The sequence below is a fragment of the Condylura cristata genome, unplaced genomic scaffold (assembly GCF_000260355.1).
Source record: "Condylura cristata isolate star-nosed mole 26May11 unplaced genomic scaffold, ConCri1.0 scaffold00032, whole genome shotgun sequence".
Lineage (NCBI taxonomy): Eukaryota > Metazoa > Chordata > Mammalia > Eulipotyphla > Talpidae > Condylura > Condylura cristata.
Window position 1 is genome coordinate 5,056,841 of NW_004567133.1, and position 11,440 is coordinate 5,068,280.

The following is an 11,440-nucleotide window of genomic DNA, read 5'->3' on the forward strand; positions in this document are numbered from 1 at the left end:
GTTTTGAAAATGTCATCCAATTTTCTCACATGAATTGAGCAATTAAGATTCAGAAATGATGAAAGAAAAGCAAAATGTCATCCATTGCTTATAACTTCCTACCTTCTCTTTTAGGAGAGGCCTGTGGGGATCAATTATTATTTCCTTTTGACAAATGAAGAAATTAAATCGTAGAGAGTTGAATTTGCTAAAAGTGGTATCACTAAGTAGCACACTCTTTCTGTTATCCCAACTCACTTTCAGAAATTAAGTTACATGAGGAAACTGGTGGTAGAACCAGGACTGAACTCAATCCACTGAGCCTAAGGCATGATTCAGATCCTTTGATTAAATCTGGTCAAATTTTTGCTCTTTTGGGGGCCCTCCCTGGTGGCACAGCGGGCTAAGGTACAGCACTAGGAGGCTGGAGCAACTGCAGCATGAGTTCGATCCCCACTGCCCCGGAGGTGACCACATGGCATGGCAGATTTCTCCTGACCTGCCAGCTGCTCCCCTCAGCAATATACTTCCTCCATCTGCCTGCTCTGCTCCCCACTCTGTCTCTGGTGAATCCTCTCACCACCTGTACCCCAGTTCTGTATGTATAAATAAATAAATAAATCTTTAAAAAAAATTTTTTTTTGCTCTTTTGGGAAAAGGACAAACGCCTAGATACATTCAAGATTCCCCCAAAGCCACTGATTGTGTTCATCCTCTCATCTGGTATTTATTGGGTCCTCTTGTGTGCCTGGCACCATCCTAATTATTGGGTATACAGTAGTAAGCAAAACAAAAATCTTGAGCAGGGAGGGCAACTTTGAGGAAATAGTTTGATATGAAACTTGAATGATGCAAATCTGAAGAGTATTCTAGACAGAACTATACACATCTTAGGTGAGAATAAGTTTGAGGAATAAAGGAAGATTATGACAAGTTCAGTGAGGTGACCAGGAGAAATACAATGTGTGAGGTGGTGGACATATTGTATAGGCAATGTGGTAGGAAGGGGCCAGATTATGGTTGGAGGATCTAGCAAAAGGTAAGACCCAGGGATCTGAGCCACATAAGGCCCAACAGACACCATCCCCCTCCACCCCCCTTAGCCACTGCTCCCCTCAGCAATGTATTCCAGTACCTCTGCCTGTCCTGCTCCCCAATCTATCTCTGGTGAGCCTTGTGTCACACACACATGGAAGTAAATTTGAATCATTCTGATAGGAGAGATTAACAAGTGTGTGTTCCACTCCTTTACATTCCAAGTAAAGGAAACATTTAAGAGGCACGGGTCTGAATATACACAGGTTGAAGGCCTTGAACACCAACCAAGACGCTGAGTTTTACAGAGAAGACAAAAGATACCGCAGAGTTTTTAATAGGGAATGTCATGGTCAGTTCAGAGCTGTCCTGACTTGAAGGCCTTTTAGGGAAGGGAGATATGGAAACCAGCAAGGAGCATCCTCCAGAAATCCCCCCATTCTCATTCAAGCCTATGGGTGCATGTAGGCTGTAGGGCAGAAAATGCCAAGACCCCACCTTTTGAACTGAAGGCAAAATTCTAGGATTACAAGTGTGTGTAACAACTGGGCAGGGTGAAGGATGGAGAGGATCACACTGCAGCAAGGCAGGGCCAAGGGCTAAGATCTCTTGACAACTTCTCCCCAAGGATGCAGAGCACCTGTCAAGCTCAAGTAGAATTGCAAAGCAACACAGTAAATTTGTACTTCATTGCTTAGACTGGCAGACCACCCCAGCCTTTCTGTCCTTGGCCAACCAAGTCAGTTACTTTTCCTTCCTTATCCCCTCCCTGCCTCCTTCTCAAAAAAGTCTGGGAGATGACGTTCTCCTGATGACACAAGGGTGCTGGGAGACAGGGTGGCCTTTCCCACTGGAGCGACCTCTCCTTTACTGCCTTTGGTTGTGCAGCCTGACCCAATCCTCAGGGAGGCAGGGTTTCTTAGTAGGTCGAGAGGTTGCAATCCCAGTACCTGTGACCACAGCAAAACTTTCACTCACCTACTCCCCTCCCCTAATTCCCGTCATCCTGCCCACCTACAGCCCACTTCATGTTTTACCCTTTAAAGGTTGAGCTCGATGCTGAGGTGTAGGTGGCACCTGTGGGCATCAGTTGACTGACTTGATGGTGGTTTTAAAATCAGATGTTAGAAGGCATCTATCTGGGCCAAGCCAACAAAGAGGGAAAGGGGCCTACACAGGTTCACACATGGCTTGTGAACCTCCTACATTCTTCAACCCTTGCCAGGCACACACACACAGACACAGAGTCCACGCCTCAGACAAGAAGCAGTTTATTGGCCAGGAGCTACATGAAGATGTGGCTGTCGGGCCTTGGAGCTTCCCTACCTCTCCCAGCCTGTTTGTCGCTCACATCCATCAGAAGGCCCTGGGCTTGGCAACCAGAACGGATGCCTTGAGCATTCCTTCAGTCTCTAGCCTGCCAGTGTCCGATGTCAGGGTGTGTGGGGGTCAAAGGCAGAGCGGTGTGGGCTGTTTAGGAGTGCCTTTCCTGGCCACGTCTAGTGACCTGACGCGGGGTAGTGCCCACTCCACAGCAATACTCTCCCCATCAAGATACCCCTGCCTCATCCTCTCACCCTAAACTCCAAGTCTCATTGTTGCAGCTCATGAAGTTCATAAACTGGATTCAAGGTGCTGGACTTAACCACAGGTAAAGTTGGAAGGGGACCAGTTCTCTTCACATTAAGAGGCAGCAGGAATTTGATACCTCAGGAGCCCTCAGGCTGAGACCAATTTTTTTCACTTAACAGGCAGTGAGGGCTTACAGCATACTAGGCAGTGTACTAGAAGCTGGACGTAGAGACCATATTGCAAGGTCTTGACTGAGCCAGCCATTAAGTTTCCTGAGCTTCAAGGTCATTGTCTCCAATCTATTTCTATCTATTCACTCCTTTCTCCTGTCCCTCTTTCTCCCTCCCACCACCTCCCAGGCCCTTCCTTCTCTGCCTAAGCAGCAGATACCCCCCTTTGGTGCCCTGGGCCCCCACCACCCCTGGACTCCATCACTCCAGTCCTGTGGGTGGCTCTTCCTTGAGGGGCCTTGCTCGACCATCTCCTATCCCAAAGGGCCTCAGGACCAGATGCCCACGCTGATGCTTGATACGGGCAGAACTGTCACCAAAACCCCTGCCACACTCCGCACACTTATATGGCTTCTCTCCCGTGTGTGTGCGCCTATGCTTGACCAGATCAGAACTCCGGGGAAACTCCTTCCCACAGAAGCCACACACGTGGGGTTGGCTGGGTCCAGAGGGCTGGGCACGGACTCGGGGCCGAGGAGCAGTGGGGGCTGGGCCTGGGGGGTTATGTGGCCTTAGGAGAGTAGATGGTGGTGGTGGCCGGGCCCGTTCACCACGGTGGGTGCGAAGATGCTTGACGCGGGCTGAGCTGTCAGCAAAACCCTTGCCACATTCTGGGCAAAGATAGGGTTTCTCTCCTGTGTGCACACGGTGGTGCTTGACCAGGTCCGAGCTTCGGCGGAAGCCCTTACCACACTCAGGGCACTTGTGGGGTTTATCACCGGCCAGTGGTGGGGGTGGTTCCCCAGCCTGTGGGCCCCCAGGCTCTGGCTCCAAACCAGGCAGACCAAAAGGCCCATCACCCGAGTGTGCAGGGCTTCGAGGCGTCAGCGGAGGGCTGGTTCCAAGAGGAGGCGGGGGTGGACTTGAGCTGGGGGGTGGACTGGGAATTAGGGGGGCCAAGGGGTAGCCTGGGAAGCTGAACTCCTGGGGCTCCATGTGAGTGAGGCGGTGGCGGAGAAGGGTAGAGCTGAGGCTGAAGGTGCGATCACATTCTGGACAGGCGTGAGGCCTCTCACCACTGTGGGTGCGGAGGTGCTTAACCCGGGCAGAGCTGTCAGCAAAGCCCTTGCCACACTCAGGGCACAGATAGGGCTTCTCACCTGTGTGCACCCGCAGGTGCTTCACCAGGTCTGAGCCCCTGGCAAACTCCTTTCCACACACATCACAGCCAAAAGGTTTGGGCCCCAGGTGACTACGCTGGTGGCTTAAAAGACTGCAGCTGAGCACAAACCGTTTACCACAATCAGTGCAGATATATGGCTTGTCCTGGGCTTTGGGACCCTGCGAGGCTGCTGTAGTTGCTCGAGATGGCTGCCGTCGGGGCACCACGGGCCGAGGGGGCTGTTCCCCCCGGTGTGTCCGCTGGTGCTTTATCCGGGCAGAACTGTCACCGAAGCCCTTGCCACAGATGCCACACTTGTAGGGCTTCTCACCTGTGTGCGTCCGCTGGTGTTTCACCAGGTCGGAACTCTGCCGGAAGCTCTTGCCGCATTCACCGCAGATAGTGGGGCGCTCACCAGCAGGGATCCGGGACCGAGGTATCTTTGGAGGGCCCTGGGCAGGTGGCCGTGCTCTGTAGGGCTTTTCACCGCTATGAGTTCGCTGGTGTTTGATACGAGCAGAGCTGTCACCGAAGCCCTTGCCACAGACCCCACACTTGTAGGGCTTCTCCCCAGTGTGGGTCCGCTGGTGTTTGACCAGATCTGACATCTGTCGAAAGCTCTTGCCGCACTCACCACACACAGCAGCTCGATCACTAGCCTGGCCCCAGCGAGGTTCTCCCAGGAGCCGGGGGCCTCTGTCCCGAGTCGGCGGCTTTCCTGGGCCCTCTCTGTGGACCCACAAGTCATCCCAGGTCTGGATGCCTTGGGGTTTGAGAGAGGCATTTTCTACTTCGTGACCTGGGGCTAAATCTTCCTCTTCCTTGAACCCCAAGTCATCCTCCCGTGGGGTATGTTCAAACTCATGGGGCTGAGAAATCTCCACATTCTCACTCCCTAGACCTGAGGAAAGAAAAGTGAGTTGCAGACCTCGCCCTTTGGTTCAGGTCCTATTTTTGGTAGCAATCTTCCTAGCAAGGCTTCCCTGACAATTTGTGATTGCTGCCTCCCCAAGCTTCTGAAACTCCTATTGTCTCTGCCTCACTAGTAACAATAACTCCTGAATTAAGCCACCAGATTCCAGATCAGGTCACCCCGAATGCACTTAGTATATACTTTGAATTAATAAGCAGTCAGTGGTGGGAATGCAAACTAGTACAACCACTATGGAAAACTGTTTGGAGGTTCCTCAAACTGCTAACCATGGAGCTTCCCTATGACCCAGCAATCCCACTCCTAGGTATCTACCCAAAAGACACAAAAATACTGATTGAAAAAGATACCTGCACCCCCATGTTTATTGCTGCCTTATTTACAATTGGAAAAACATGGAAGCAGCCCAAATGCCCAAAAGTAGATGACTGGATAAAAAAGATGTGGTACATATACAATGGAATATTACTCAGCAACCAAAAAAGAGAAACACATGTTTTTTGCAGCAACTTGGATGGAGCTGGAAAAGATCATGCTTAGTGAGATAAGCCAGAAAGAGAAAGAAAAATACTGGATGGTTTCACTCATAGCAGGAGTATAATGGACCAGGCGAGAAAATAACAAAAATAATGAACAATCATATACCAGAGACATTTTGCAGAGGTGGAGTGGGAAATGGGATAAAAAATGGGGGCAGGGGAGGGAAATGCATGGGGTTATGGTGATGGCACACGGGTGACTTGGTGATGGGAAACCCGCAGGGATTACAATTGAGATGGAAAAGAAAAAATGTAAATGTAAAAATAAACTTTTGTAAAATAAAAATAAATAAATAAATAAATAAAGAAGCAGTCAGTGAATGAATGATACCCTCAACCTTCCTCTCTCCAAAAGCTGGAAATTTCCTTTACCCTCCTCCTCTCTCTTCCTCCTGAAAGTAGAAAATCTCTTTATGAGAGGTACCCTTGAAATAAGAGTTTACTGTCAGAGATAGAAGTGGGACGTGAACAAACACTGCTCAGGTAACTAAATTAGTTGTCTGAACCAGAACTTTCAAAAATTTCTTTATCCTGTCTTCACTTCCTATGTATTGCTTCTCTGTCTAAAAACTATACAAATTGTTTTGGTCATTTACTAGGTTCCATATCTTCTGGACTTCTCTGTGCAGGAAATTAGATTTGTCCTTTCACTTGCTAACTTCTTTCCCAATTTGTTGGTGGATCAGCCAAAGAAAACAAAGATCTCCCTAAAATGTCCCCTACAAAACACTGCTGAATCCTTGCAATCAATCCTATTAAGTAATCCTGCTACTATCTCCACTTCATAGACATAAAGACACATAGATTTTAAGTCCCTTGCTCAAGGTTATAAAGGTTAGGAAGTAACAAAGGTAGATTTTTAAACTTGGATCTCCCTGTTTTCCAAACTTGAATTAAGTATTACATTATATACTTCATATTTGGAAAATCTGACATTTGCTTTTCTATTAAAACTTTTTATAGTAGCCCATTCTGTAATTTATTACTTCAGTCATCGTATGTGTACATGAGAAGACTCTATCCACCCTCACACAAAGGAGAGAGATAAGATAAAGCACAAATAATTGTAATTGTGGGTTCATAATAACTGTGCTATCACAAGAGAATCAAGAACTAAAGAAACAGGGACAGCCTTTCACAGCAGGGGAAAGAGTAAACCATGGACAGGAATGATAAAGCTTGGAAAGGGATGCTGGGACTAGACTAACCATGTAAGGTCTGGACTGAACCTTAGACTAAGGCTTCTAATCAGCAGAGGGAAGATTTTTTTGAGAAGGGAGATGACATTTAGACCTGACTTAGCTCACCTGGCAGCAGAGTGTATCAATAGAGGGAAAAGGGAAGCTACTACAATTGCCTAGACAAGATCAAATGAGGCCTGAAATAGGGCAGAGGCAATGATAACGGTGATAACTGTCCTGGAAGGGAGACCTGGAAAGGATGCCCCTGGACTGGCGCACAGTAGGTGCTCAGAAACACTGGCTCCCTTCGTTGGTTTTGCTCCTTCCCCCTCTCCCTCGAAACACTTCATATCCGATTTTTCTAGGTATCGGCGAGGCAGAGAGCCCAACACCGAGTCCCCACCTGCCATTACCTGTCCGTGGCGGCTACCGCCGCAGCCCTCACCTGTGCGGGCGCCTCTCAGCTGCTCCCTCTCCTCCGAGCCATGGAGATCCGGGCCCCAGGGATCCACCGCGCGCTCCATCGCCTGCACGCAGCCCTGGAGCAAGGGGACAGACGCACAATCCCACGGTCACACAGCCAAGTGCGGCCCGCGGCTCCCAGTCGCTGCCCTCTGCCGGCCAGCGTCCGGGTCCGAGGTGGGGGCGCGGCTCCCTGTGACCCCCACCCGCGCCGCCCCTGCACCTGCCGCTCCTTCCCGCACGCAGCCGCTCCCTTCACCTCCCGGCCGCCTCGCGCTCCGCCACCCCAGAGCCCTCCGGAGCTCCTTGGCGAGGTTCGGGTGCCCGAGTCACCGGCGGCTGGAAGGTGGGCTGCAAGCCAAACGGGGAGGGGGCTCCAACCCAGGCGTCCCGGGGGCGGCCGCCGGGGGCGGGGACGGGAAGCGGAAGCGCCGGGCGGCACAGGCCGCTCTAGGACCTTGGAGGAGCTGCGCGGCCGTGGGGGCCGTGGCGTCAGCCAGAGCTCGGTGGCCGGCGGGCGGGCGCGTGCCGCGGGAGGGCTACTCTAAGCCGCGGACAGTTGCCCGAACTCGGTGGTATTAACCGTGTGCCTCCTGGGCCGGAGCTGGACGACCGCGGCAAAGACTCTTCCTTAACTGTCGCGATGTCAGGCCACCCGCACAGACGACCAGGGACGGCGGGCAGCGCCAGCCCCACCGGCCTGGAGAGACAAAGAGAGCTCCACAGACGGACTCGGAGAAGGGGGTGGGGGGAGACCGAGGCAGACAAAGGGCGGCGGAGACCCTAGACGGGGCGGGGGCGGGGCGCCGAGACGTGGGAAACAAAGCCCGGCGAGCGCAGAGGCCGGAGTCCGAGCTGGGTGTGGGGGCTGGGCCGGGGGCCACCGAGCCCGGAGCAGAGGCAAGAAGCAGCCGCCACAGAAATGCTGGAGAGGCAGACAGACGAGATGACCGTGAACGAAGACCCAGGAACTGAGGTCCTGGGCTAGAGGATCTCAGACTGTCGTAACCCAAGAGCCCCGAGTCTGAGGCCAGGAGAGACAACCGCAGGCCAAAAATACAGGCGTGAAAGATTGGCGGCCTGAGACAAAGAGATGTAGAAAACGATAAGAAATAGCTATAAAGTCATTGAAGCAGAGTAGGAGGAATTAAAAGGCAGGAGCCTGGAGAGAAACACACCCAAGACAGAAGAAACAACAGAACATACAGATACAAAGACAAAGAGGTCAGAGGGAGACTAGGGACAGGTCGACTAACCCTCCAAAGGCTAAACCCAGGGAGAAGCTGGAACATTAAACTCTGCTGGGGCGCTTCCTGGGACTGTGTTCCTGAACCCTAGGCACCCCCCCCCCCAACTGTGCTTACACAACCTTGCCTTTGCAGAGGATGGATACCTGGAAGTACCTACAACCCATCTGAAGATGGGGAGAGGGTTGTATATTAACATTTATTAGCCCTGCTGCTAAGCCAAGAATTTGGGAGATGAGATTTTTGTAAGATTTGTCCTTGTGGTGGAGGCTAAGAGTAGGACATTTAGGATGGCACCATCACAAGACCAGTGGGGGTAGAAATGACCAACATAGTCGCTTAGCCAGCTATAGAAATGAAAAATCCAACTGCTATAACAAGTGTCAGAATGAGAGAAAAACATCCAGAGGCAAAGACCAGAAGTGAGGATATGGAGATTGAGGACCTTGTTGAGAATCACTGGTCCCTTCAAATCTACCTAGAAGTGATCTAACAACAGTTAACAATTTCACAGATGACTGAACCCCTCCCAAAGAGAAGAGCACTATGTCCTCAGCAGCTTACCTGCCCACCTGTGCCTGTGCAGGCCTTTCTTAAGCCTATAACTTCCAGGGCCCTCCTGGTGGCTTCCAGGTTAAGTCTCAGCACTATCACAGCTATAGCCTAAGTTCTGTCCCCAGCCAGGGAGCTAACCCACATGGCCCAGCAGACCTCTCCTGTCTTGACCAATGCTCAGCAGTGTATTTCAGTAGATCTGCCTGTTCTGCTCCCCACTCCGTTTCTGGTGAATCCTCTCAAACCCCCTCCCTCTCCACCTCTGACCCCAGTTCTATGCCAAACAAACAAACAAACAAACAAAAAACCTCAACACTTCCAAACACAGCACTTGTGCCTCCGCCTGTTGGGCTTCCCATTCTATCTCTGGTGAATCCCATAATCCCCACGAACCATACATGCCCCCACACCACTGACCTACACTCTAGTTCTTCTATGCCACCTACCACTTCTAAACATAACACTTGTGACTATGCACAGGACTTTTTTTTTTTTTTTTTAAAGATTTACTTATGCACATAAGAACTGGGATACAGGTGAGAGGTGCTGGTGTGTGAGGTTTCGCCAGAGACAAAGTGGGGAGCAAAATAGACAGATCCACTGAAATACACTGCTGAGGGGAGCAGTGGGAGGGTCAGGAGAGATGTCATGCCATGTGGGCCACCTCCCTGGCCAGGGATTGAACTTGTGCTGCAGTGGCTGTGGATAGCTTCATAGTGCTGAGCTTAAACTCATTGTACCATCAGGGAGGGCCCCATGCCTCCCTTTCTTTCATCTTTTCTTATAAACCTTTCAGGGCAACACTTTCTGTCTGCCTGTGTCTGTACAAGCATCTCTCCCTTCCTTTCCCTGTTTATATAAAAAACCTGCCCTATTGGATAACCAAACGTCCCGGCCTCATGGGGAAACTCACCTCTTGCCACTGAAAGTAGAATTCCGGTGAAATTTATCTAAGAGATCACCCAAGAGCCCTGTTCTCTGATCCCAATAGCTCTCCAAATTGACTTCACTTGGGGTGCTACCAGGTTTTTTTTTATTATTATTAAGATTTGTATATTTGTGCATACAGAACTGGGGTACAGGCCAGAGCTGCAGAGGTGGTGAGAGGATTCACCAGAGACAGAGCAGGGAACAGAGCAGGCAGATTGAGGAAGTACACTGCTGAGGGGAGCAGTGGGATGGACAGGAGAGGTCTGCTGGGCCATGTGGGTCAGCTCCTGGGCGGCATCAAACGGCACTGAAATGGCTGCAGCAAGGTTCCAGTGCTGCATCCCAATCCAGTGGCCACCAGGGAGGACCCAATGTTACCAGTTTAGTGCGGTAGGCACACACATGAAAAATAGAGAACTGCCCCGCCATGGCGCGAGGGGCCCGCTTCGGTCCAGTTTGATCCCCGCCCCAGAGCTGATCCACATGGTGCAGCAGCCCTCTCCTGTCTCCCCCACTACTGCCCTCAGCAGTGTACGTTGTCAGTCGGCCTGTTCTGCTCCCCGCTCTGTCTCTAGTGAATCCTCCTGCCTGTATCCCAGTTCTGTATGCATAAATAAATCTTTTTTAAAAAATGACAATGTAGCAACATGGATGAAGCTGGAAAAGATCATGTTTAGTGAAATAAACCAGAAAGAAAAGAAAAATACGGGATGGTTTCACTCATAGCAGGAGTACAAAGGGCCAGGTGAGAAAAATAATAATGAACAACTATAGACCAGAGACATTTTACCAGTGTGGGGGGAGGGCTGAGAAATAGGATCAAAAATGGTGGGGGGAAGTACACTGGACTATGGTGATGGCACACGGATGATTTGGTGATGGGAAGCCCACAGGGATTACAACTGAGATGGAAAAAGGCAAAAAAGGCACAAAATGATATAAAAATAAACTTTTTTTTTTTTAATGACAATGTAGGTGTGTATTATCACAGAAAGAATATATGGAGTGATAAAAACAGGTTGCCAAACAGTCTGCTCAGGAAAATATTCCTATGTGTAGGCACAGGAGAAAATCAAAACAGGGTTCTAGCCACTTGCATTTTCTAACTCTTCTATGGAAATATGTGTTGACTGTAAAATAAATAAATGAATATACATACAATTTTCCAAAAGGTTATTGAAAAACTCAGGAAAGAGCTGATCAGAGTTTGAACCCAGGGAAGGGGCAAACGAGGGTATAGGTAGAAGGGAACCCATTTTTCTGATTGCTGGGAAGGACTTGGAAACCAACTGGATATAATTGTGAGGAGGGAGGGAGTCGGTGTTCAGACTTAACAAAGCATAGGACTACCTAACATGGTGAGAAATACAGGGGAAGGCTGAGATGGAGTGGGAAAGGGTATAATTATCCCTTCTCTAAGTAGTATTTACATATCCCCATATTACATTTTTTTTAGCACCAGCACTGTATGCCACACTTACTTATAGCTGTCTGTGTCTCCCCAGAGGGCACATCCCTAAGTGATTGGCTCATCTGGATTCTGAGCCACTAATCCAGAAGAGCAGTCAATGTTCGAGCTGGTGGTGCTGTGACATCCCTGGGTTCAGGAAATAGCAATTAACTGGCATGCTGTCTCATTGGCCAGGCACTGGACCAAGGGCTTTATATGTATTAGAG

The 11,440-nt window shown here is 50.1% G+C and overlaps 1 protein-coding gene across 3 annotated transcripts in view; it reads right to left on the reverse strand.

Annotated features, from left to right (window-relative positions):
* Positions 1-2,258: 2,258 nt before the first annotated feature.
* ZNF48 (zinc finger protein 48) overlaps positions 2,259-11,440 on the reverse strand; it is a 15,659-nt gene continuing 6,477 nt past the window's right edge. Inside the window, exons 1-3 of one of the 3 annotated variants that reach the window (XM_012731888.1) lie at positions 7,291-7,431; positions 7,015-7,108; positions 2,259-4,819 (exon numbers count right to left, since the gene is read on the reverse strand). In XM_012731888.1, coding sequence (XP_012587342.1) covers positions 3,018-4,819; positions 7,015-7,093 — 1,881 coding nt within the window. In that variant the 5' untranslated portion in view covers positions 7,094-7,108; positions 7,291-7,431 and the 3' untranslated portion in view covers positions 2,259-3,017. Of the gene's footprint in view, positions 4,820-7,014; positions 7,109-7,254; positions 7,432-11,440 lie in introns of those variants that run through there. The other 2 variants (XM_004691983.2, XM_012731889.1) reach the window with 2 other exon arrangements.